The following is a 27,256-nucleotide window of genomic DNA, read 5'->3' as shown; positions in this document are numbered from 1 at the left end:
GATTGCTGATTGAGGTAGGAGGTCTCAGCCCACTGTGATCAGTGCCGTCCCCAGCAGGTGGCCTGGGCAGCAGAGGGAAGCCAGTGTGCTTCGTTCCACTGTGGTCTCTGCTTCAAACTCCTCCCTGAGTTCCTGCCCTGGCCTCTCTCCTTGATGGACGGTGACCTGTGAGATGAACTTAACCTTCCCAGGTGCTTTGGTCATGGTGCTTATCAGCCGCAGAGGAGACAGGACAAGAACATACTGCCGTTCTTTCTGGTCATCGAGCTTCGGCCACCTCACTTACTGCTTTCTCATCTGTGCTGGGATCAAGGTGTGCCAGGCAAGCGCTCTGTCCCCACCTACACGCAGCACAGCCTCCGTTCTCGTGAACTAGAGCCTCTTCCTGTACTGCAGGCTGACCTCAGACTCACAGCCTTCCCAGACAGACACCTGCTGCCGTGTCTGGTTCTTTAGTAACAATTGTTCCTATGGCGGGTTTTCTGGACTCCATTTCTTCTATTCATCTCCATGCCCTAGAGAAGAAGGAACATAATGAGCCACCACAGTACTGTCTATTTTGAAAATGATTACATCTAGGCTTAGAAGTTAACTCACTGGTTTTTCCCCCCCTAAGCATTTTAAGAAGAGGAATCAGTGAACTGATTTTTAGACTCATTTTGTTTTGATCTGGACAAGTAAATATTAGAATATATTATCTCTGTCTTAAATTCTAACAGCAAAGCCACGAGGTTCTCTTCCTACCGCATCCCCTCACTGTCTGAATATGCCCCTCCCCAGTGCAGGAGTTGGCATTTTGGTGCGAGACCGTCCTGGACAGCTGTGACTGCATCAGTTACACACGCACATATCCTCAGGGAGATGTGTGGATGTCCTGAAGTGTTGTAACTTTGCATTGTGGTGGTCGGTTTTTAAAAATTTAGACTATCTTTCCCTGTTTTCTTGAAAACTGATTTTTTTATTTATCAAAACACCTTGGTGCTCTTTGTACACCAGCGTGTATTTGTACTCTTGGTGATGTCTTTGCTAAACTAATACGTAAAAATTGGATTTCATTTTATTTGGCATTCACCCAACTACTCATAATATTGAATCTTTTCCGTTTTTGTTTTCTATGTCTAATTAAAAAAAAGAGCTACATTGCAGCCTGTGTATGGTGATACACATCATTAACTCCAGCATTCTGGAGGCAGAAGCAGGTGGACCTTTGTGAATTCCAGGGCAGCCTAGTCTATATAGTGAATTCCAAAAGAAGAAGAAAAAAAAGTTGAGCATTGTACAACCAAAAGAAAGTTGGGAAGGGAAGGTTTTATCTACACTTCCACATCACTGTTCACCATTGGAGGAAGTCAGGACAGGAACTCACACAGGGCAGGAACCTGGAAGCAGGAGCAGAGGCAGAGGCCACAGAGGGGTGCTGCTTACTGGCTTGCTCCTCATAGCTTGCTCAGCCTGCTTTCTTATAGAACCCAGGACCACCAGCCCAGGATTGACACCACCCACCATGGGCTGGGTCCTACCACATGAATCACTAATTAGGAAAATGCCTTATGGCCAGATCGTATGAAGGCATTTTCTCAACTGAGGTCCCTTCCTCTCTGATGACTCTAGCTTGTGTCAAGTTGACACAAAACCAACCAGCACAAGCACTTGTGGGCTGGAGAGATGGCACAGTGATTAAGAGCTCTGACTGCTTTTCCAGAGGAGCTAAGCTCAATTCCCAGCACCCACATGACAGCTCACAACCATCTGTAATTTCAGTTCCAGGGGATATGATGCCCTCCTCTGGCCTCTGTGGGAACTGCATGCGCATGGTACACAGATACGCAGGCAAACACCCATTTAAAAAAAAAAAGAAAAGAAAAAGAGCCACATCCCCTTCAGTCTTCACTTTCTAATGTTCCTCAGGGAAGTCCACAGGTTTCTCCCGAGTCAAGTGATTTTTAAAATGGGAAGATTTTAAATTATAATTTACAGGACTTTATATAAATATAAAATTAAATTATGACATAGCCATAATATAGGATAGTATAAAGTAGCCTAAAGGGGAAAGGCACATTTTAAATACTAATACACAAAGTAGCTGAGTCATTTTATTAAATGAAGTTATTTACCCGCCTCGTTCATTGATTTACAGATTGATCAATTCATTCATTCTGCTTGAGAGATGATGGCACTGTGTGGCCCAGACTGGCCTTAGATTAGTCTCTGAGACTGCGGGTGTACATGCCTAGCGCCCTCACCCCCGCCAGGAGAGTGCTCAGACCTTGACAACATTCTGAGACTGTGGGAGTCAAGTGTTGAACACCATGTCTTCCTCTCTCCCTTTACTGAGATCCCGTGTGCATTCAGCAGCTCTGAGGGGAGGGGAGGCGTCATAAGTGTGTAGCTAGACTTTGGGTTTCGATTTTATTCCCAGAAATTTTTTTTTCTTAAATACACTTTGAGTAGAATGTTTAGCGATTATATTTCTGGTTTTTTGTTTGTTTGTTTGTTTGTTTTTGTTTTTGTTTTTTGAGACTCATATAGTCAAGGCTGTTCTTGAACTTGGTATGTAGCTGTGGCAAACCTTAAACTTCTGATCCTCTTGTGTGCACTTCTTGGACAGAGCAAGCAGTACAGCTCTGAATATTCCATCTGCATTTCACAGATCCCTTTCTGGAGGAAATGTTTATCTTTTAGACTTGAAGATATGGTTAACAACATTGGCTATTTGTCACATATGGGCAGATAGAATCCTTTCCTCAAAGGGTCTGAGCTGGTGGTTCCCTAGTGTGTCTCTAGGAACTCTGTTCATAGTCAGATCCTCAGCCACACCCAGGCCAGCTCTGCTGCAGTAATTGCTGCTTCCGAGGAGCTCTATGAACCAGCCTAGGCCTGCTGGCCGCCGGTCCTCTGCACCAGCTGTGCACCAGCCAGCATTAGGGGACTTCTATGTGTTTGTCACCACACGTGGAAGTGAGTGGCGTTGCTTGCCGGTTTTATTGCAGTGTGGTGGCTGGTCATGTCTTGCTCTGTTGTCTCCTTTGCGTCCGAATGGCATTCAACAAATCTTCTGTTTCTATTCGGACCTCGTGCCAGGGGCTGTCACCCACAGGACCTATGGCAAGTGTCTGCGGTCTCATTCTGCTTTGAGTGACTTGGTGGCCATGGGTTTGTGTAGATGCATGTCACAAGAAGCATTCTTGTGCAGACATGTTTCTTGTCAAAGTCTAACCAGGAGTCATTGTAATCAACATACTTATTAGACCATCACTGTCAGTTCTCAGAGGATCATATATCGTGCCTGCATTGAGAACCAAATAATTGTTGGGGTTTTAAAGTACACTGTGTCACATGAAGCATTATCTTAAACATTTTTTATTACATTTTACTTTCCATATGTATATACATGTGCACACATGTGAACATGAGAGGACAACATGGGGAGACTGACTCTCTCCTTCCACTCTGTGGGTTCCAGAGATTGAACTCAGATCCTCAGGCTTGTCTGCAAGCACCATCCGTTGCCTGCTAAACTGTCTTGTTGATCCCCCACATCATTTTTAAAATTTTACTTTATAGAATTTTTAGTGGGTAAAGCAACCCTTAAAAGCTTGGTATTAGTACCATTGAGGATTTATTTTACCCACTTCTAAAGAGAAATAAGTACATGATTATGGCAGTTTGAACAAGAATGCCTCCCTCTCCCAGGTTCATATGTTTGAATGCTTGGTCCACAGTTAGTGGAACTGTTGGGGAAGGCCTGGGAGGTGTGTCCCTGGGGGTGGGCTCTGAGATTTCAAAAGGATGTAAAGCTCTCAGCTACTGCTCCAGCACTGTGATGATAATGGACTGACCTCTAAAACTGTAAGCAGTCCCCCGATTAAATGCTTTATAAGAGTTTCCTTGGTCCTGGTGTCTCTTCACAGCAATAGAACAGTAGCTAGGAAATGATCAAATCCACATTCTAATGTGCTGTGGCTTGAGTGTTCTCAAAGCCCGTGTACTGGGACTGCCCAGAGCAGCTGTGGGAGGCCGGACCTCCGGGAGATGCTTGAGTCACTAGGTGGCTCTGAGTGCCTTCTCTTTGTGGGATGAGTTAGTTATTGTGAGACATCGGCCCCTTTTCTGTCGTCTGTGTACACCCTCTTCCATTCTGCCTCGTACCACACTCTGGGCCTGGAATCTAGGCCCTCACTAGCTGTGGCCACCTGTGCTGGGCTTCCCAGTCTCTCACACTGTAAGCCCAGATAAACCTCTTTCCTTTGTTAATCACCCAACATGGGTGTTCTGTTATGGCAACGTAAGGTGGACCGGGACGTGAGTGATGGGGTTTATCTTATTTGTTTAGCACTGTTGCCCTGGCCAGACTCACTTATAATTGAGTTCCTAACAGAAAGGTAAACTGTTTTCCACAGCAGCTCTTTCTACTGTTGGAAGGCGTGAGCAGACTCCCCAGGGCCCTGTCCTTTGCTTCCTAAATTTACAGCAGGTTGCAGCCAGCCGTCCCTCTGAAAGAGCGATGCTCCTGTAGTCTGTTCGCCTTGTGGGCTGATTAGCTCTCCGCTGCCGTCCTGGGCAGGGATGGTGCATTTTAATCTGAGTCCTTTTGCAGCAGAATTGAACTTTTTCCAGAATCATGGCGAGGTCATTTATGTTGTATATCTAAGAGGAAATATCATTTCAGTTTGTTCAAAATGTTAATGGCTCTTTGTTTTATGGCAAGATTCATAAAAGTGCTTTTTAGAAAAATGAAACTTGAGGATCTTATAAATGAAGCCCTCAGGAATCAGTGGTGTGCCCTTCAGGAAAACACTTGGCCCTGCTCCCTGGTGCACTCAGTGACGTGTGCCTGTAGTCTCGAGGGTGGGGTGGGGTGGGGGTGCGGCAGGAGGGTGGGCTGTGATGGCTGCCAGTCTCCAGCCGACCTCCTTCCGTGGTTGGTTGAGTCTTTGAGTCATTGTCTCACATCTAGTCAGCAGCTGCCAGTGATAGAAAATGATGACAGAGGCCAGGGAAACGCTCCCAAGGGCGCAGCGGGCAGACCTTCAATAGGCCTTGGTTCCTTTGAGATGGGGGTCTCCCTACGTAGCCGAGGCTGGCCTCTACCTGCGTGGAGATCCTCCTGCTTGGAGCTAGGTGGCCTCTGAGCTTCCTGCTCATGGATGGTAAGAAATTATCCTAGAACCGAATCTGAGTGACCATGGCCAGAACCCAGAGTTAGATACTCCTGAAGACCAAGTCCCAACTTGGTAACTGTGTCAGCAAGTTTTCATAGTGACAGAACAAGGGGGGGGGTCATAAGTCAAGGCAAGTCAAATACATCGGGGGAAGAGCCTGTGACAGGGAGCGGGAGATCTCCACTCCAGGCGGTAGGCGCTTTGGTGGTGGAGCTAGCGGTCTGTTTGTGTATCCTTAAGGATTTACCTCAGGGTTGCAGGATGTTAGGTCAGACAGGTGTGTGTTAATAAGATTGGGCTTTGTTTTGGTGTGTTATGTTGACAGATGGTTCACAGGCTGCCTTGTGACCATGACTAGGTCATGGACTGTACTTCTAATGTTTCCTAAGAACTGCCAGCCTGTGTGTGCTCAGCAAACTTAATTCTGTCTTGAGTACCAGAAGCAATGATTTTGTAATTATTTACGAAAAACATATAGAGAAGCACGAAGATATTTTATTTTTGTTAACTTTGTCACATCTGAGTCCAGCCCACTTCATAGAGAAAGGTACCTTGCAGGCTTATGAAACATCTTTTTCACATCTACTCCCAAAGCCAGGAACGGCCCCAGGTTAGAAGTGAAGTGAGCTTCACCTAAGATTCCATCAGATGATCATGTCAGACGGGGGCGGGATGGAGGGAGAGAACGGTCCCCTGGATGTTGTCATCTGACCTCGTGCACACGTGGTAGCTGTGCGTGCATACACACACACACACACACACACACACACACACACACACACACACAGTGTGATGGTGACAAACAGAGAGGGGATGTAATCAGTGATGGGAAGAGGAACGGATAAAGGGGTGTGTGGCCCCATGTTTGCCTTCGGGGTCCAGTGGAGGGAGACTTGGAGCAGAAGCAAGAACTGCATGAGTAGGTTGGTGGCAGGGTCCCCCATCTGAGCTCTGGTCCTGCATGGCAGCCCAGGGAGGCTGCGAGCACGTTTAGAATGGGCCTGTGCTACACTGGCTGCAGATTCCCTGCACCGGGAGCTGGCCTGGCCAGCAGTGCGATTTCACTATGGGATCCCTTCTCACTGTTCTCTTTCAGCAGAGACAGGAGGTCAAGGTCACGTGAACACTGAGCAGTTACTCCAGGCCAGAAGTGGGTGACATATTTGGTGTGTGGTTTACAAGGAAACCACCTAAGAGTTGTTTGTAGATGAGGGCTGCAGCTGTGTCTGAGTGGGTAGAGTGCTTGCCTAGCCGCAGGTTCAATCGTCGATGCTTTAGGAGGAGTTTGTTGTAGACAGTGACTGACGGTGAGTCTCCAGGCATGGAACTGTCCAGGGTAAGGCAGCATCTTTGATAGGGTGGGGCCTGATGGGAACTTGAAGGTGGCTGGATGTGGGATTCTCCTCGATCTTGCTGGTCTGCGCCCACTGTCACTGATTTTTCTGCCGTCAGCCAGCTCCCCAAGGAAGCCCGGCTGTGCCCCGAGTTCTCTCCTCGGTCCTCTCCAAACTGACTCATTGCTCAGACCCCCTCTCCTCATTCACCTAGAGCTCAGTGTCAGCATCTGTGAACACCTAAGTTCAGCTGTCACAGCTCAGTGTTGGTGCTTCCTCTGTGGAGGGGAGGGGTTAACTACTCCACGGGAGCTCTGGCGAGTGAGCAGCTCACTGTACTGTGATTAAACCCTGGACCCTGTGCATGCTAGGCGAGTGCTCCCCTGAGCTGTGCCCCAGTCCTGAGAACAGTCATAATTTGCTGGTGGAACAACTGCATCCCAAACCTGGTTTCTTATTCTACCATTCTCACGAGAGCCCAAATCATCAACGTAAAGATGGGAAGTTATGAATAATGCAGTTTTCCTAATCTTCCCACCTCATAGGCCTCAGCAGCTGGCGATGGTCTCAGGCTTTGTCTGTGTTCTCTGTCCCCACCCCTCAGATACACAGTACCATGCATGCTCCCTGCACAGCAGGCTGGGTCCACTGCAGTGTTTATGTATGGAAACCGAAAATTGAACTTCATGTATTAAAAGTAGTCACCTTTTGATTACCTTCAGCCTTTTAAAAAGCTAACCACAGTTTTCAGCCCCTGAGCCATACAAATAGAGGCTGCAGAAATATGAAATAGAAATTCAACTGTATATGATAAAGCTACACCTAAAGGATCAAGGAATCCTTCTGGAGGAGAGGCCAAATATCAAGGAATATTTGGTGTTATTCGACTTTTAATATATCAGCTGTCTCCTGCTATGAATTTCATGTGCACTCATAACTTTCCCAAGAACTTTTAACAGTGTATTTTACCTGAAATTCTTCTCAAGCATCCTAGGCCAAAATGGCAAACAGACCAACTGCCATCTCCTGAATTAAGGTGAACACCGTTAGGGAGACACCGCCTGTCTCCTCGGCAAACCTCTGCTTCTTGTGCAAACGAAGCTCAGGCCCTCCTCTGTCTCGCAGCCCAAACGGCCTTCCAGAGCAGTTGACTCAGAACAGAAGCGTTTTTTGCATGCCAGGTGCAGTGTAGCTATGAGGCAGGTTTCCTAGCTCTGAGCAGAGTCACCCCACCCTGCCAGTGTATGACGCATAGAAAAGCAGAGGCAGTTTTGTTTTAGTGACTTATAGACTCTTTTACCTAACCACCTGTAAGATAGACTCGTGACGTTTCACCTAACCACCTGTAACATAGACTCGTGACGTTTCACCTAACCACCTGTAAGAATGTATTTTGAGCACATAAATTCCCTTTCTGACTTATTCCAGGCCTTATCTGACCCCACCTCCTCTATTCACTCCCCCTTTGGGTTGCAAATGAAGCTGACTATCACGGCTCTTGTAGGGACTTTGGAAGCTTTGCTTGGGATTGCTAAGAGTCAGGTTGCTGGTAGGCTGAGACCAATTCTGGAGGAGGAAGGGAAGGAACCAAGATGGAGAAGAAAGAGGATGAAGATGACGGCGGATGGAAAAGAGTTAGAGAGCTGTGAGAGGACAGGAGGAGAAGGCACGGAGAGGAGCTAAGTATAAGAATAGAATTGAAGCTGTGTAGGTAGAATTTAATCTCAGAGGAACAGACAGACGGAAGAGCACAGTGTGCTTAGATCCCTGCCCCCCCCCCATTTTAAAAATGTGTGTGTGTGTGGGTGCATGTGCTACGTGAGTTTCCATTCACAGTGTGAGTGCAGCACCCACAGAGGTGGATGCTGGATCCTCGGGAGCTGGAGTTACAGGCATTGGGAGCCAACTGATGTGGATGCCGAGAACCAAACCTGGGTCCTCTGCGAGAGCGGTGCAGGATCTTCACCACCCGGCCGTCTCTCCGGGTCCGTGGGTTTTTAACTCCCTTCTTTTGAAGAATGAACAACTGTGTGTCGAGCCTTCCAGGTCCCCCTGTGCTCCAGTTCCTCTGCATCTCTCCGCCTCTCTCTCGGAGCTGCCTTTTGCTTTTGTTTATTTTTCTCCACCCTAGTCGCACCGATGTGATTGCTCTGCCTTTCCTTCTGCTGCTCCTCTGTACCGTGAGTTGCCTGTCCCCATCTGGTCCTCCTGCAGTCCCTGTCTCAGGGATGGGGTGCTGTCCTACATGCTGGCGTTCAGACCTCAGTCCAAACACTTGTTTATCATTCTTGTTTGTGCCTCGACTTCTTCTCTGCAGAGCAGAGGACTCAGAGCCTTCCACTGACGTCATCGCTGTTGGCTGTTCTCCAGGGTCCTCACTCCGTCCTGGGAACAGCAGAATCTCTCTGTGGCCCTTCTGTAGGCCTCACTGTATCGATCTGCCTTAGCATTTGTGACGGTCAGTGCATCCCTCATGCATCCTGCGCACAGCACATGGGAGGCACTATTTTCATGCTTGTTGAGAAAAGGCAGAAATTTAGCCTGACCACAAGTGCAAGTGGATTCCAAACCCCAAACTCCAAAAATTTCATGAAGTAAATGGAACTAAAAAAGGAAATGAACAGCTTGTTAAACTGAAAATATGTTGGAAAGTGTTCATTATCTCAGTTACAGTTACTCACTTATTATTGTTGGGTTTGTATCTAGAGATGAGGGGAAATGCTGGCAGTATGTACAGCTTGGGGATTTGCCCCTGGTCTTTGCCCCTGCTGATCCTTAGTCTTGCTGATACTGTGTTTCTGTTCAGTGCCTTCTCTTACCCTGGGATATGGGACATGCCCCTGCCCATGTTTCCTGGGAGCCATAGTCCCTGTTGCAGAGACTGTAATGGAGTCACAAGTCAGCAGAGAAGGTTGCCTGGTGCAGAGCTCAGGGCCAGGAAGAGGATGAGCACGGAGCTCATAAAGAGTGGCTTTGGACCCAGACAGAGCTCAGTGCACCTGGATATGATGTGGCTGGTGAGCCAGGGCCCTCAGCTAAGGACCTGTGTGGGGACAGCTCATGAAGAGTCCAAAGGTGCACGGCGTCTGGTGTCTAGGGGTTACTCGTGGTGCCTGTATGAGATCCTACACACTGTGGGGAAGCCATCTTGACTACAGCTTTCCTTTTCCCTTCACCGTACTACCAGCCTGAGAGAACCCGCCTGTGGCCTCAGCGCACTCAGCAGACGCGGGTCATTGCAGAGCTGTGTTAGGTGCCAGCAGCAGTATTATTGGGTCATTAACAGAATTCCTGTTTCCCCTCAACTGTCCTTCCTACTGGGAGGGCTTACTTTCAACCTGACCAAACTTTCTCTGTGAAAATTGTTATTTTCCACCATCTTGGCAGTGGGAGATCTCTGTGTGGAATACAGATTTCTGTGTTCCAGTGTATGCTGATACTGTAGCTGAGTTCTAAGGCTTTCTCAGAGGAAGAGCTATCAGCCTATAGCCAGATTAAGTGATGACTATGTGTTTGTGTCCACTGGGGTGTGAACTTACTCAGGGAAGACCTGACCTGCTTGGTCAGAGTTCTTTGGGTCTTTGCAAGATGAACATGTATGTTAAAACTGTGGAAACCTCAACCCTGACATTTGTGTATGTATGTGAAAAGTATATTTTACACACACACACACACACACACACACACACACACACACAAACACACACAGAATCCTGCAATCCTCTGCAAGTGAATTAAGAAGCATGTCAAGGAAGGTCAGATGTTTGAAGGAGAAAAGCCACAAATAATACTGCTTTCAGGGTAGATGACATCTCATCCTGTAACTAAACATTAAGAAGCCATTTCTTTTTGAAGCTGACTCACTGAACAAATAATTTGAGATGCAGCTTGATGTTGGAGATTTTAATTTAAAATGACTGTCACTGGCCCACTAGACTGGTAAATTATGTAAACAAAAAAGCTTTGTTTATAGTCTACTACTCCTCCAGTCAGAATAAATATAAAATCTAAAACTCCTAACTGATGTTGTTGGAATGTTAAGCAAAGGGTGCCTCCAGCCGGGGTGAGCCTCCAGCTCGGGGTGAGCCTCCAGCCGGGGTGAGCCTCCAGCTCGAGGTGAGCCTCCAGCTCGGGGTGAGCCTCCAGCTCGGGGTGCTCACAGATGGGCTTAGAAGCAGCTTCTCCAGAGGAGGAACTTAGAATTGTTCTTTTAAAAGAAGGCAGAGGTATGATAGGGCTGAGGTGGGACAAGGTTGGGTGTGAGATCCACAGCTCTCCAGGACAGGCCTGGAGCTTCCCAGTCTCTGTAAGATGCCCCTTGTACAGTTTTTCATTTACACAGTAATTTAATGCTGTTGTATAGGGTTATTGCAGATGTAATTAAGACCCCCAATTAAATGACCTTAAAATATAGAGAAGGTCACAGGCCCTTCAAATCTGGTCTAGAGTTGAGGGTCAAGGTCAGGTCAGTGAGATTTGAAGCTTGCAAAGGACTGGGCACACAGGAATGCATCCCTTACTGGCTTTGGTGATGGAGAGGCAAGGCCTAGAGACCTTTGTGCTGCCAGACTTTGGAGGCAGTGGAGCCCAGGTGTAACACTTCCCAGGGATCCTGTGCTGGGGGAAGGGAAAGGCTGAAACCCAATGCCAGCCAGAGGAGAGACTTGAACTTGCCTCCAGCAAGAGATGGCACACAGTTCTGCAACTTGCCAGACCACCTTGCAGGAGACAGAGCCCAGACAGTGATGATGGGCGGGACCACACCCTGACCAGGACTGCTGAGCTCTGCAGACTGCTTCCATCTGTTTAAACCCAGGCCTAGGTCAGACCCTGGAGATGGACTTGGGGGTCCCTGGGCCCCTTTATTTGTTCCTCTTCCCAGGGTGGCCACATTGAATAAATCCCCCTTTCTGCCTTCCATTGTTGTCTCTTTGATTGGCATATGGCAGAATGGGGGCTGAACCTAGCTTATTGGAACTGTTTGGGCCCAGGCTCTGACTCTAAATTGAACTTACAGGGGGTCTTTAGCTGGTAGCCAGCAAGCATATGGGGACCTGAGTCCTCCTGCAGAAAGCTGACCTCTGCTAACAGAGAGAGTTAGAAATGGGTCTCCCCTGCACCCAGCCTCTAGACCAGAGAACCTTGATTCTGGTTCATGATCCTCTGAGAGGACGCCCCAGGCATGCACAGTCAACTGCATGTCCAGAGAGCAGTGAGCCGATAGCTGGGCATCCTTAAGCCGAGTTGGTGACAAGCTGTTATATGATCATCGTTCCTCACGGGTCACTCGTCTCTCTGGTTCTGTGAACACAGACAGTTCCCACCTGGGCCCACTGTAACAAGACTGTCACTCACCAGCAAGGGGTCTGCTCTGGCTCCCCCCATCAGCCTGTGATGATTTAGTCTAGTATCCGTCTCTTTTCTTGGATGCCTTTCACCCAGGCTCACTGCTTGGACACTGGCTTTCGGTTCCCAGCTGCCACACTATGCCTAGGTCCTCTAGAGGGGTGATGGTAGATGCCACAGCAAATGGAGTTAAGCAAGATTTTTTAACTAGCTGCAAGACTTGTGAGTGGGGTTCCTTCCCATACCCTCAGCTCTTCCAGGTGCCTGTCCTCTGTCTTCCCAGCTGTGGCCTCAATCACTGGGACCAAAGGCAAGGCTTCACTTGTGCCCTTGGTCCAGATTTCTGGCCCACAGAGCCCATGGGCTTCGGAAAATGATTGTTTTATGCAACCACATTTGAAGTAGTTAAAATGTTTCCCTAAAATACCATAACAGTGGCGTGGTTATAAAGAAATCCTGAAAAATACATGAACAGAAGCAGAAATTGCAGATTATCAGTCCCATGCCATCTTGAGGATCAAAGCAATCACTACCCTGTCCTGATTCCAGGGAAGAGGACTGGCCAGGTGGCATTGCAGATGTCTGAGATAGAGACGTGGATGGGCGAGGCCCTTGGGAAGACATGTCCCTGCTGGGTGGAGTTGGGTCATGGCGCCAGGCCTTTGCTCCGTGCATCCTGCGTCTCTTCTTATGACACATGTGCCCGGCGGAAGCGACGTAGGGTGGAATGATTAATTTTAGAAACTTTTTCATTATGAAGGTTTTCTTTTTGTGTGGTAATTGGCATGGATGTGATGTATCTTGATCACGTCCACCCCAACTCCCCCTCCTACTCTTGGATTCCCCAAAACCCTTCCCCTCCCCTTCCATCCTCTTCTTGTTCTGTACAACACATGAGTCCAGTTGTGCTGCCTGCCTGGCCCCTTCTAGAGCCACGAGCAGCCAGCCATGTGCATTTCGCCAGGTTTACAGAACGAGGCAAGAATTTCTTCATGTGAAGTTGGCCTCACATCCAACCAGAGGATGTGAATCTCTGAGTTTGACTTGTTAGGTTCCATATATAAGTGAGATCTTGTAGTGGGTTTTTTTTTTTTTTCTTTATTGAACTGCATCTTTCTTTTTAGCACAGGCTGGAGCTCTTGGTCTTCCTGCTTCAGCCTCCCCAGAGCTGGGATTTTGTGTGTGTGCCACCATGTCCAGCCTCCTGCAGTGTGTTTCTGTGCTTATTTAATTTAAAATCACAACCAGTGGACCATCATCACTGATGGCCCTTCTGTCCTTTCCTTTGCTGACTGGCATTCTGCCCACATGCCTAGACCACACCTCTGTGCTCCTGTCCCCTGAAGGGCACTCAGACTGTTTCTGTGCCTCAGGGTCACAGACGCTCCATGAGGAGTGATGATCATACTCACTTTTGCAAACACTAAGGTTGCCTTTCTCTGTTTCAGCCTGGAAAGTCCATGTCTCTTGTGCCCTTAACATGTATCTGTGGCCCAATTGGACAATAAAGTTTTATTGGTACACAGCCTGTCTATTTCAGCATCAGTCACAGCTACTCTTACATCACACTCACTGCAATGCCTTCTTGTTAGTTTCACAGACACTTCTTGTATCTGTGTATTATCACAGGCAGACAAGCTCCTGGGAGGCCAGATGTTGTTCAAATCTTCCTTCCTTCCTTTCTTCCTTCCTTCCTTCCTTCTTTTTTTTTTTTTTTTTTTTAAGTTTTTCGAGACAGGGTTCATGTCTCGAAACCAGGCTTTGTGCCTTTCCTGGAACTCACTCTATAAACCATCCTGGCCTCAAACTCACAAAGATCCACCTGGCTCTGCCTCCTGAGTGCTGGGATTAAAGGCGTGTGCCACCACCGCCCAGCTTGTTCAAATCTTAGATGGGCTTATTAATAGAAAACCCAGAGCCAGATATCAGGGTAAAAGCTGAAAGATCAGAGAAACAGAGTAGCCAGTCACTAGTTCTTATTACCTCTAAGAAATCCTCAGCCTAAAGAGAGTGAGTTCCTGTTTCCTCACACCTATATACCTTTCTCTGCTCTGCCATATTACTTCCTGGGATTAAAGGCATGTGTGCTTCCCAAGCAAAGGCATGAGATCTCAAGTGCTGGGATTAAAGGTGTGTGCCACCACTGACCTCTATGTCTAATCTAGTGACTGGCTCTGTCCTCTGATCCTCAGGCAAGTTTATTAGGGTACACAATATATCACCACAGCCAGATGTTACAGCCCTGTTTCTATCTGCCAGTCATTGTGATACAGACAAAACGGTGTATTTCTAATTTTATTTTTATTTTTATTGTTTTGTTTTTCAAGACAGGGTTTCTCTGTGTAGCTTTGCACCTTTCCTGGGACTCACTTGGTAGCCCAGGTTGGTCTCGAACTCACAGAGATCTGCTTGGCTCTGCCTCCCGAGTGCTAGGATTAAAGGCGTGCGCTACCACCGCCCGGCTGGTGTATGCTTGTCTTATCTCACAGAATTGATTCTAACAAGATACTTAAAAAGAACATGTTTTGAGATTTATTTTTAATATCTTAAAAATAGTGTGTGTGCGTGTGTGTGGATGCCTGCAGAGGCCATTTGATCCCTTGAAGTTAGAATTAAAGGCCATTGTGAGCTGCCCAGTGTGGATGCTGGGAACTGAACTTTTGTCCTCTGCAAGAGCAATATGTACTCTTAAGCACTGAGCCATCTCTCCAGTAGCTGAATATGATCTAGAGCTATATCCTGTGGCCCCAGAGCAGCCCATTTGGAGAATAAAGTTTTATTGGTACGCAGCCTGTCTATTTCAGCATCACTCACAGTTGTTCTCATGTTACTTTGACTGGGCTATGGTTGCTATAGAGACTGAGAGGCTGTAGTGTCCAGTTTTACTGTCTGGCCTGTCACTGGGGATCACATGCTCTGCCTTGGACCAAAGGGGTGTTTAGAAGTGGAAATACTTTTTGGTTTTTCTTAAAACTATCTTTTGTAGCACTTGGGTGAAGTTTCCACTGCTAAGCTGTGTCCACAGCCCCAATTTATCAAGCTTAATAAACACTGACTGACTTGGATGATTCTGGTTTCATCAGGCGACTTTCTCTGAAATCTCATGAAATAATTATTCTGTTATAACTGATGATAATTTATAACCAGATTTGATGAGAGAATGTGCCTAGAGTAGATTGGATGATTGGTGTCCAATTTTTTAAAAATTAAAGACCATTAAAATTCATTGTGCATTAATTTATTTATGCTGGGAAGACAGCTAACGAGGCAGAGATAAAACATGGCAGTGTCACACGCCAGTGGTTCTGTGTGCATTGTGGACCGTTACATTATTTCACCTGGCATTACCTTGGTTGGTTGTCTTTATAATAATTGTGAATTTTAATTAATTTTCACATTAAAATATCAATAAATCTGAGCTGATCATTGTGAAGATGGCTCGTGTCTGTGTGTAACTGCTGGAGTTCTGTGTGTTAAGGTCATCATTTATTTAGTCTGTTTCTGCATCAGAGTTCGAGCAGTTAGACATTGGGGCTTCATTCCACCCTATTAGGGTAGCAGTGTAAATGCATATTACCTCACATGTCCTCACCTCCTTTTTTTCCTTCTCTTACAGGCTTGTGGAAGAAAGCAAACTGGTCCCGCTCATTTTTGAAGTGATTCTGGTAAGAATGCAAGTATGTCTTTTGGAATTCAAGTGAACATTTCAAGTTTTAAAGTTTTGGGGTGAATTGTATGGTTGTCTCTCTCACCTAGACTCTGTCCCCACAGACTGTATGTCCTTTGTCTTGTTCCTAACCTCATGAGACCTCTGCTCTCAGACCCGCACAGACGTCACGTCTGGAAGTGAAAACAGCCGGAGTCTGTAGATTTGTCCTTTGAAAGCAGTTTGCATTATTATTTCTGGTGAATTAAGCAACGTGTGGTTTTTATTTCTCCCTCCTTCCCTCCCTCCCTCCCTCCCTCTCTCCCTCCCTTCCTCCCTACCTTCCTCTCTCATCTCATTCTGTAGCCTGTGTGGCTCTACTCTTGTGATCCTCCTGCCTCAGCCTCCTGAGTGCTGGGTTTTAGGCATGTTTCATGCTGCCCAGCTGATACCTGCTTTCTAGCATAGAACACAGGCTGCTCTGAGGTTGGCTTGTGGAGGGAGACACAGCACGTGCTGCACTTGTGTGTTAGCCTTCAGCATGAACGTCACTGGACTCAACCATCATATGGTTGTCTTCCTCAAAACTCAGAATAGCTTAGCTTCCTTTCCCCAATAAAGGACGCGTACCTCAAACGAACACCACCCATCAGATCAAATCTTTGCTGTGTGGTTCCTGTGTGAGGAGAAAGAAATGGACCCCAACATTGTCTTTCTTTGCCCATGAAGAACCCCCGCTCAGACCCTGCTGATCTGAGAACTGGGCTGGGAAGAATACAGGAGCATTGACAGCCAAGAAAAGTGTCCCTTTTTACCAGTACCCTAACCTGCACAGCTCAGTGACGGCAGACATGGTGAGGGAGTGAGCTTCCCTCATTCATTTCAGATATGCCTACAAACTGTGTGCCTGTGTAGAAAAAGCAAAGGCAAGCCCAGTGACCCCCTTCCTGAGCCTCAGACCCACGGTCTGGTCAGGGGACTGGTGTTTTCTTGACGTCGTCTGTGGTGCTCATACACTAGGTTGTGTATGAAGAATTGATGGGCACTTCCCAGGTTTCTGAAGGCCTGTGGAGGGCAGAGGGTGGGAAGGCAAGGAGCAGGCTTTGTGGCACCCCTCAGTGGGAGGGGGGGCTGGGGACACTCCCAGTCTGCTCTTAGAGGTGCCACCTCCTGATACTGTCCTCAGATCACTTGCATTTGCGCTGGGTGGGGGCGGGGGTAGGCGTGGGGGGGTAGGCGTGTCTCAAGCACAGATGGGGCCAGATGTCAAGAGCTGCATGGTGAGAGCCACGCGGAAGGTTAGAGGAATTGTTCCTGGTGCTAGAAGAGGGTCCAGAGGCAGTGTCAGAAAGAAGGGGGAAAAGGAGAGGAAGAGGTGCCTTCTAGAGCAGCCGAGCGGATATTTATGGGCAGCATGACCTGTGCGTTTCTCTTTCGAAGCCTGATCTTGGTGATTAGCTTGGTTGGGTTGAGGTCAGTGAAGCCAGCCTGAGTGTGTCTGTGAGGGGTATTGGTCACGGGGCCCATGACACAATGGGCAGCTTAATCCACTGATGGATTAAAAACTTGGAAAGACTATTGGTAGGTGGTGGAACTGTGGGGATTTTTATTGCATCCTGGCCCTTAGCCTGTGTCCTGCCAACCATGGTGGGGGCTTCTTTAGAGACAAAAACCTCTGAAACTGTGAGCAGTTTGAGTCTTTTGAGCTCGTTTCCAAGGTCACCTGTTGGCACTGTCCCCTCCTCCGAGGCAGAGGCAGCTCTTGTGTTTGTTACAGGCTTGAATTCCTTGTTTTGGAGGACAGTGGGTACAGAAAACTGCTGAGTTCGGCCGTAAAGCTGGGCACACTGTGAGAAGCAAAGCTGTTCCAGAGCCGCATTTGGCGTGTGGAGAAAGCAGTGACGCAGAAGCTGCAGAACTAGACAGACCTGGGCAGACGCTGGCGAGGGTGGTTCTGCCTGCTGTGGGCAGTTCAGTTCCCTTGGTGCCTGACGGAAGTCCTCATTCTACATGAAACACCACAGAGAGAAACCGCGTGGGAAAGCCTCCCTTGCTCAGCATCTGAAAGCATGTAAAGAGTCGGCCTCAACAGCCAACGGGGTGGAGGGACCACGTGGCCACTGACTGGGTGGGGTGTCTCTCAGCACCTCGGCTCCACTCTCAACCGCAAGGGAGCCTTGATCAGAAGAGGTGTGTGAGTCTCAGCTGACATACGTGCGAGATGAGTTTTGCGGCTAAGCTGGGGGCCGTGAAAAGCAGAATGTCCATGACTTTAAAAATAGAGACTATTTTTTCCTTGAGAATTTCATACATGTGCACATCTGCCGCTCTAATCACCTCCCAACCCCCACTCTCTCCTGACTGTGTCTTTTTTGTTTTTTAGAATTCACCGGGTCCAATTTATATTGCCCATGTGCTCCTGGGTGTATGGCCATCCACTGGGGCGTGGTCAGCCTACATTCTTAGGAATCGTTCTCCTCTTTTAGCAGCCGTCAGCTGCCGATAGCTCCTTCCTGTTCATGCTGGGATGCTGACTGCTTTGATCCTGTGATCAAGAGCAGGACGGTTTTGTCATGTCCTGAAAACACCCCTCACCCCCAACCCCATCTCTGGCTCATTCAGTCTTTTAAGCCCGTCCTCCATGACGGTCTCTGAGCCGGGGGCAGGGGCAGTACAGAAAACATCCCACTTGTGGCTGAGCGCTCCACAGATTCTAACTCTCTGCACTTGCACCAGGGGTGGGCTTCTGCCTGACCACCGTCCACTGCACAAAGGAGCATCTGCTGAGGTCTGAGAGTCACTACCGTGGGTAGAGAGAGAACTCTAAAGGGCACCTCACTACTGTCTGTGTCCAGTTCTCCGCCCATTCACTGTCATCTCCACATCTAAAATTCCAACAGGAAATTCCTTCTGACAGGTGATGTGACGCACCCTCATGATCAGCGGCAGGGAGCTGTTGATCGGTGTCATACCCTCTTTAAACCTTGCTGTCCCAGCCTCTTTGTCACAGGGAATGAAGGTGACACCTCTCTTCAGTCCTGCACCTCCACCATTGCCAGCGAGGTGCTCTGAATCCGCGAGGACGTTCTGTGTTTAGCTGTCTTGTTGGGTATTATTGCACTTTATATATTTATTTGTTGCATGTGTATGGACACCTACATGCCATAGCACGTGTGTGGAGGTCAGAGCACACTTTCAGCCGTTGCCATCGTGTGGTGGTATTGTGTTCTCCAAAATATTGTGTACTCTAATAAATTTATTGGGTCAGAGAACAGACAGACTAGATACAAAGCTAGAAAATGGTGCACTCACCTTTAATCCTAGCATTCCAGAGATAGAATCCTCTGATCTCTGTGAGTTCAAGGCACATTGGAAATAGCCAAGCATGTGACACGCCTTTAATCCAGAAAGCAGCCTTTAATCCAGGAGTGTGTAGAAAGCAGAAAGATATATAAGGCGTGAGGCGTGAGGACCAAAACTAGAGGCATTTGGCTGGTTAAGCTTTTGCTGGTTAAGCATTCAGGCTTTTGAGCAGTAATTCAGCTGAGACCATTCCGGATGAGGACTCAGAGGCTCCAGTCAGAGAGACAAACCAGCTGAGACCAGGCGAGTGAGATAGCTGTGGCTTGTTCTGTCTCTCTGATCTACCAGCATTGACCCCGATAACTGGCCTCGGGTTTGATTTTATTAATAAGAACTTTTAAGATTCCTGCTACACCATCGTGTTGGTTCCGGGGCTTAAACTGCAACCTTTGGGCTTGGCAGCAAGCACCTTCGCCCACTGAGCCTTCTGGCTGGCCCAGGATATTGTACAGGGGATTCTGAAATCATGCTTTATGAGGTTGGACTGGTGTCCTTGAAGGACGTTGTTCAGTTCCTACTCTGCTTCTGTCCTTAGTCAAACACTGTATGACATTCTCATAAGCGAACATTTTAATCCGCACCCTGTCTGTAGCGGTCACCCCGTGGACACACCCCGTCCCCTAGGGATTTCACTCACTCGCCTCTCTCCCCGTTCCATCTTCTCTTCACAGTCCTGAACTGAGGCGCTTCCCAAACCTGTGGCCCTTCATGGTTGTTTTCAGCCAAGTGACCTGGCTGAACAGGTGTGAACAGGCGTCACGGCTGTAACCAATTTATTTCACTTTTATCTCCCTTTGCATAAATTCCCGAGAGTGTTGTATTATAGACGTCTCTATCTACCCAAGTCTGAAGTGAGAATTCTAAGTGAATTGTGATATTTTTCTCTGAGTGTCTGATAAAATACCTGTGCACTTTAAGACTGACTGGAGCCGAGGAAACAGCACGTAGCTCGGTGTGGTTTGGCATCCAGTCTGAGGGCCTGTGTGGAATATGGCATGTGTGGGAAAGCCCCCATCAGCAGCGGGGTCCAAATGAGGCCCAGGAGAAGATGGCGAGGGCCCCGTGAAAGTGCTGTCACCATCTGCAAGACAGCAGTAGGCATTGATCCACAGCGTGGCAGCTGCGATGACCCCGGGTGACCCCGGGTGACCGCTTTCCTCTGCCCACAGCTGTCGTGATTACTGTAGTTAGAGCCTCCTTATGGGCGTTGCACCCTGTAACTTTGGGTCTCTTTCTCAGGGTTCCTTGCACTCACAGTGCATGTTTTCCTAATGACCTTCAGTAAGCACTCCCTGGAAAGGGTTTTCCTGCACAAGGGTCTCTTGGCAGTCAGGAGCCAAGGGATACCACAAAGTCACACCATGCAACAAACCTCACACAAGAGATTTCTTGGGGGGAAACACAGAATGATGGCTGCCTATGAGCGGGAACAGAGACAGCAGGGGAAGAGGGGCGGGATTTTGTAGTCTTTGGAGCACGGTGGTGAGCTAATGGAGCATGCACAGTGAGCTAGTAGAAAAGGACAGCATGGCTGAAGTATTGCTTGTCCACTCACCCTGAGTCATGAGGTGGGGACAGGCCAGGGGCAGGGTGATCTCCCCTGGCCCGTTACCCTACACTCCCCCTCTTCTGGAGGGCAGGAGTTGCTGGCTGCTTCTCTGTGGCATTGGCAGCCATTGCTGGTGAAGGGAACAGGATTTTGAATTTGCTGTTCTGTGTGGACTGGTCCTGGTGGAAACCTTGAGGAAAGTAGGAATGTCTGGAGTTGTGTGAGAGAGCAGGATCTTCAGTGGCAGATTGCAGTTCATAACCAATGAAAAGAATCTTATTTTGGGGAAAGACATCAAAGCTCCCTCTGGTTGCTACTGCTTAATCAGGAGGCACAGTCCTCCTTCCAATGCAGGGCTGGTGTGTAAGTCCTTGAATCAACCTGTCAGAGAAGGAGGGGAGAAGGAAGAAGGGACAGAGGGAGGGGGAGGGAGGGAAGGAAGGAGTAAGTACCCTCTATGAGTGCTTCACTGGGTGCGAGCTGTTGAGGCTGGGCTGCTTAGTTAGCACCAGCTTGGAGGAATCTCAAACTACTGGGGAAGTGGCTCTGTGGACATGCTTGTGGGGGATGAGCTTGCTTATGTTACCAGTGTGGGAAGACTCATCCTAAGTGTGGGTCCAGGACTAGACCCCGAGCAGGTCCTGGTCTGGGTAAGATGAAGAAATCGTGCTGAGCACTGGCATGCATGCATGGTCCCTTTGGGTATCATGTGACCAGCTGCATCCCGGCCCAGCGGCTGGGCACTGTGGGCTGCAATCAGCCCCCTCTTATGTCAGGGTATTTCACCACACCAGCAGGAAGAGAAGCCAACAGAGGGTGAGACAGAAGCTTCCAGCCCAGAGCAGGGGCTGGTACTCTGCTAAGTGAGGTGAGGGGCAGGGCGGGGTAGTCTCCCAGACTGACCTTGGAACAGGGACTCAAGGGTGAAGGAAGAGTTGACCTGAGAAAGGAGAGGGTTCTGGGTGGAGATTGGAGGCTCAGCCGAGTAGCGAGTGTGGGGTGTGCCAGCCACAGGTGTGCGGGAAGTGGCAGCTGCAGGGCAGGCCTTTCTGCTGTGTGTGCTTCACGTCTGTTTTGGGGAGACTCCCTTCAAACTCACATGGCAGCCTCTGCTTGGGTAGAACGACCGTGCTGCAGGAGAAATATTCAACAAAGGGGCAGATCACTTGCTTAGGTTTGCGACTCTTAGGGCAGCTTCAGGCCGTTGGTCTCTGTTGGAAAGGAATCACCATGGTCCTCTGTCACTGAAGGATGCAGACAGTGCCAGCCCTAGGTGTCCATTAGTGGAGCCAATGGGGTCAGTTACAGGGACTGTAGGAAGGGAGCACTGTAGGAAGGGAGCTGGTCCCTGAGGTCTGTTTGATAGTCTCAGGACTAGAGCAACAGAGAAAGCTGGTGTCTCAGTCTGAACTTTAGCTACAGGCTGTGGTGGGCTAGGGAGCTGCTTACCAAAGGTTGCCTCCTGCTGGTGGGCACTCCTGCCCAGGCAGGGCCCACCTATGCCCCCCCCCCCAGTGCACCTGTGTACCTGAGAACCAGAGGAGGGCACTGGGTGTCCTTGCTTTTTCACTGTGTGCCTTACTCACCCAAGACAGGGTCTCTCACCGAGTCTGGAGCTGGGCTAGTAGCCAACGAGACATAGTCCCCTCCTGTCTTGGTGTGTATAGTAGAATATTTTAAGGTATGTTACTTTTGTTTATGTTGCATTTGTTTAACTCTGTGAAGCTGTGTTACTGTGCCTGTCTAAAACACCTGATGGGCTAATAAAGAGCTGGCCAATAGCGAGGCAGGAGAAAGGATAGGTGAGGCTGGCAGGCAGAGAGAATATATAGAGGGAGAAATCTGAAAGATGGAGATCGAGGAGGAGCCAGAAAAGGAGGAGGACTCCAGGGGCCAGCCACCCAGCTACACAACCATCAACAGAGTAAGATGTACAGAAGAAAACGGGAAAAGCCCAGAGGCAAATGGTAGACGGGTAAGTTAAGGAAAGCTGGCAAGAAACTAAGCCAAGTTAAGGCCGAGCATTCATAAGTAAGAATAAGCCTCCATGTGTTAATTTATTTGGGAGCTGGGTTGTGCCCCCACCCCAAAAGAGCCAAAAATCAAAAACAGGTGTGCATAGCCACACTTAGCTTTTTATGTGGGTCTGAGGATTTGAACTTGGGTCCTCATGCTTGGGCAGCCCTGCATTTTCACTGTCAGCACCAGGCATCCATGTTGGGCAATGGCAGAGGACCAGCCTGCATCATTACATGAGGCTGGACTGGTTTCCATTGACCCTGTTTTCTGGGCCCACATCTCTACGGCTCCTGGATGTGACTGGTAAACATGGCTTCCTGAAGGATATGAGCCAGCACTTACCTGGCTTTTGAGTGTAGAATTGTTGGAAGAACAGGATGGAGGATATTCTTTTTCCATTTTGTCTCTTTGCAAAGCATTACAAGTTGCATTAAAATGTGTTTTAAATGTGAATTTGGGTGTAGCAGCCTTTGAACGTTGCTGTAACTCTAATCTCTCATTTTATTTCTATGGTTTATGTTGTGGCTACTTCAATAAATCATTTTAATGCCAAGCGATATAGGCAAACTCTATTTTATTGGAAGAAAAATCTTTATTCATGGCAGATTTTCCAATATGTGCCAAAATACTGCTGTCGTGATATTTTATGCGCCTGTTTCAAAATAAACAGTTGCAAAGCAATTTCAGTGGCGAATGTGAACAATAAAAATGTGATTAGCAGTTCACGAGCCCGGCGGTCATGTTGTTCACCGTTCCCCAGCACAGCAGTCGGAGTGAGCCATAATAAATCTCTTGAGTCAGCCCTGTCTTCAGAAAGGCATTTCTTTATGGACCCCTGGTACCTAAAGGATTTCATCTCTGAGACGTTAAGGTGGCCTGGCCACAGCCCCACCATGTTTAAGGAATATTTTGAGTCCTGCTCACTCCTCAGGCTTTTACCCCTGCATCTCTCAGCTCCGGTGGTCCCAGTTCAAGTGAATTGCTTCTTGGGATTTAGTAGGCTCCTTAGAACATCAGGAATCCAGATGCTTGTGTGATGTCCTTTTGACAACATCCCCTGTACAAATGGGCAGAAGTTTCCCAGCACAGGAAGCAAGCTTGTGTTAACATTTCTGAAGTCTTAGGAACCTGCCTTTGGAGGGTACCTCCAAATGGATGTCAAAAATTCCTGGGGACACACCAGGTTCATCTCATTCTAAAACCTACATTTGTGCTGCTCAGGGCCTCTGTGGCTCACAAAATGGGGCTGTGTACAGCCCATTGCTATTGGCTACACACAGGACTCCACCTATTGCTAATGCACTGTTTACTGACATGTGAAAATGGCTGGAAAGATGCCTCAGCCGGTGATTGCTACGCCAGTCTATTTGAGCTTGGTCCCTGGAGCCCGTGTGAAAAATCCTGAGCCCAGAGCTCGCACATAGTATCAAAAACAGGAGAGACCCTGCCTCAAAACAGAGTGGACGGAGGAAACTGAGTTGTCCTCTGACCCGGACAGGTGTGGCATGTGTGCCCATATCATACACACCACACACACAACAGTAATGAATTTTAAAATCAAGTTTGAAGGTGGATTTGCACAGGTCCAGGGTCTGTGTTATGTGTGCCCATATTACATGCATCACATACAACAGTAATAAATTTTAAAATGAACTTTGAAGGTGGGTTTGTACCGATCTGGGCTTCATAGGCTATAAATGTGTGTTTTAAAAATGCTTTTCTAAGACTAGAGTACAATCTACAGGTACTGGTGAGGACTGGAATTTGGTCATGTAGCAACTGCAGCATGTGACTGAGTAGTGCCACATGAGGAGAATAAATGGACCAAAGTGACTAGGATCAGGAAACTGATTTTCCCATGATCAGACCAATTGCTTTAAGAGAAGACATCCTTAAAAAGATAAAACCCTTGGATCATATAGAATTTTAAAAAGCAGTGAGTTTTGTATGCCTTTTGCCATTTCCAGAAAACACATGAATGGTGTCATGTCCCTTTTCCCATCTCCAGTTTAAAAAAAACAAAACTTGTTCCATCGCTGTGGTTTGGGTCTGGAATGTCCCCAAAGTCTTTGTCCTCACTGGTGGCACTGAGAGGTGTAGAGCCTTTGAGATGTAGGACTTAATTTCAGGAAGTTAGATGCTGGGGATCAAGTCCTTGAAGCAGATATTGATTTGTCTTCCTCCCCTCTCCTACCCCGTCCCCATCATTATTCCACCAAGACCTGCCTCACCACAGCCTGAAGACAGTGAAGCTCAGTAACTGTGGTCTGAGCCAGGAGCCCAAGTCAACATTCCCCCATTAAATTGATTTTTCTCAGTTTGGGTATTTGCTAATAGCAATGGAAAGCTAGCCAGGAATCATCCATCATTCTGGTCCTGAGTCTTAGGCTTGACTTTGAGTTAAAATACAATATTCACTTTTCATTCTTTAAAGACTGGTTGAAGAGCCAGTAGGTCAGTGATGTCACGTGCTTCTTGGGACTGTCAACTGCTGTCTGTGGTGTTTTCTCTTGAGGGATTGGAAGATGATATCTAGGAAGTTGTTCTTCAGCATGGCATCCTCACAGCTGGAGTCGGCTCCGGCTCCCATCAAGCCTTGCCTGGCATGTGTTACTGACGGCTTCTGCCCTGAACAGCCAGGGATTGGCCATTGGCTGGGTTGGTTTCAGAAGTACCCTACGGAACTGTGGGTGTCTGCAGCCCTGTGAGACATGGAACAAGTTAGCTGACTCAGGTGGCTGGTTCAGACCTCTGGAAGGAAGCAAGTTCTCCAGATGTGATCACCAAATGTAGCTGCTTCCCAGAATTCCTCAGCACACCAGATCCCAGAGACATGGGAACCAGCGCACCTGCCTCTTAAGCATAGCAGTAAAAAGCCACCTTGGTTAATGGAAGCTGCCATTCCTGGTGCTGTCTTTTGATGACCTCTGCCCTTGTTTACCTGCTGAGCAGCAAAGGCAGAATTGATGCACCTGCAGGAACTGCAGGATCCTCAGACAGAAATCTGAGGCTTTAAAGCAGTGTAGACTTGTGGGAAGGTGGAGATTGTTTTTTTTAAATTTTTAATTAAATTAATTAATTAATTAATTAATTTTTTGGTTTTTCGAGACAGGGTTTCTCTGTGTAGCTTTGCACCTTTCCTGGGACTCACTTGGTAGCCCAGGCTGGCCTCGAACTCACAGAGATCTGCCTGCCTCTGCCTCCCGAGTGCTGGGATTAAAGGTGTGTGCCACCACTGCCCAGCTAATTTTTTATTTTATATACATTGGTATTTTGCCTGCATCTATGTCTGTGTGATGGTATTGGATCCCTTGGAACTGTATTTACAGACAGTTGTAAGCTGCCATGTGGATGCTGGGAATTGAACCTGAGTCCTCTGGAAGAGCAGCCAGTGCCCTTAACCACTGAACCATCTCTCCAGCCCCCAGGTAGAGATTCTTAAATGGCTCCAGCCAGTGGAATTGCATTTGGGATCTGTTAGAGGCACCAGAGTGGAGCCAGGATGTGGCACAAAGCTGCTCAAGGCAGCTACAACAAAGGATTTCTGGATTTGGATTTTTGGTGACAAATCACACATGCTCATAATGTAAAACAATACAGAAAGTCTGACAAGTCCTGGGGAGGTGCCTAATTTCATGGCCTACAGATTGAAGCACGTTCTTAGCATTTTACACATGTACATGTGTAGTGCATTTGTTCACAAATGGAACTGTTAAGGCTTTGATTTCTTCTTTTATAGTCTGTAGCAATATTGGCTGATGTGAGTGTGTGTATGTGTATGCCTGTGTGTGTTCATTATTCCGTCATTGTGTCAGGATTAGGCTAACCTCATTAGGGGACATTTTGTGTCTGTTGTTTTCTCATACCTGTGTGGGAGGTGTGATTTTCATGCCCATCTCCCAATGGAGTCAAAACAACTCTTGCTTCTCCTTGGTTAAGTTTATACTTATACTTTGCTTTTATTTTTGCTGCTTCATTTTGTTATTAATGGAATTTTCTTAGTTTAAAAATATTTTCATTTATTGATGTGTGTGTCCCTGTAAGTGTATATGCTGTGTGAGTGGAGGTGGAGGTGCCTGTGCATACATGCAGTGGTCAGAAGAGGGCGCTGCTGCCTTGCCATTCTTCATTCTCCCTGGGGTGGGAACCGGTGTTTCCTTGGCTTGGCTGGAAGCCCAGACCCAGCCCCCCCCCCCCCCCCTTGGAGCTTGAGTTGCAGGTGTTTCCAGGGATGCCATCGCTCCTCTTCATGTTTTTCAGGTAATTCATGTTTAGAAATGTAAGAGGTTTTTAGTATCCTGTATCTTGTAGTTTTACTAAATCAGACTTCCTTCAGTTTTGACTAAGAGTCTTCACAATGCAATGAGGTGTCTTCTTGTGCAGTTTATGAAACTTTATTTTCTTGCCTGGTTGCTCTGGCTAGGCCCCCTGGTGATGTCACCTCCTTGTTCTGATCCTAGCAGAAAAGCTTTAATTTTTCATTGTTCAGTATGACGTTAGCCACAGACTTGCCATACATGGGCTTAATTACATTGAGGTAACTTTTTTTTTTAAAAGTTGATGAAAGTTTCTGTCATGAAAGGATGTTGAGTTTTATCAAATGTTTTTTCCTGTACCTGTTAGAAGTGTCATTATTTTTGCCCTTTATTCTGTTGCTTCAGTCTGTTGTATTTGTATATCTGCGGAGTTGAATCATCCTTGCATTCCAGGGTCAGTGCCGTTCGATCATGGAGGGTCATCTTCCACTGTGCTGTTCTCTTGTGTTTACCAGGACTTTGCTGAGGATGTCTTTTACCTGCTTGCTCTTCTATGGACATTGGTCCATAATTTCTTTCTT

At 47.7% G+C, this 27,256-nt stretch overlaps 1 protein-coding gene across 3 annotated transcripts in view; it reads left to right on the top strand.

The window, feature by feature from the left end:
* Positions 1–27,256, top strand: part of Ulk4 (unc-51 like kinase 4) — a 352,379-nt gene that overhangs the window by 116,137 nt on the left and 208,986 nt on the right. For all 3 annotated transcript variants that reach the window (XM_037208051.1, XM_037208050.1, XM_037208049.1), the window contains one exon: positions 15,459–15,507. In XM_037208051.1, the coding sequence (XP_037063946.1) occupies positions 15,459–15,507 (49 nt within the window). The remainder of the gene's footprint in view (positions 1–15,458; positions 15,508–27,256) is intronic.

The sequence above is a fragment of the Peromyscus leucopus genome, chromosome 7 (assembly GCF_004664715.2).
Source record: "Peromyscus leucopus breed LL Stock chromosome 7, UCI_PerLeu_2.1, whole genome shotgun sequence".
Taxonomy (NCBI): Eukaryota; Metazoa; Chordata; class Mammalia; order Rodentia; family Cricetidae; genus Peromyscus; species Peromyscus leucopus.
Note: the sequence above shows the minus strand (reverse complement) of the source record. Positions and strands in the feature narration are given on the sequence as shown.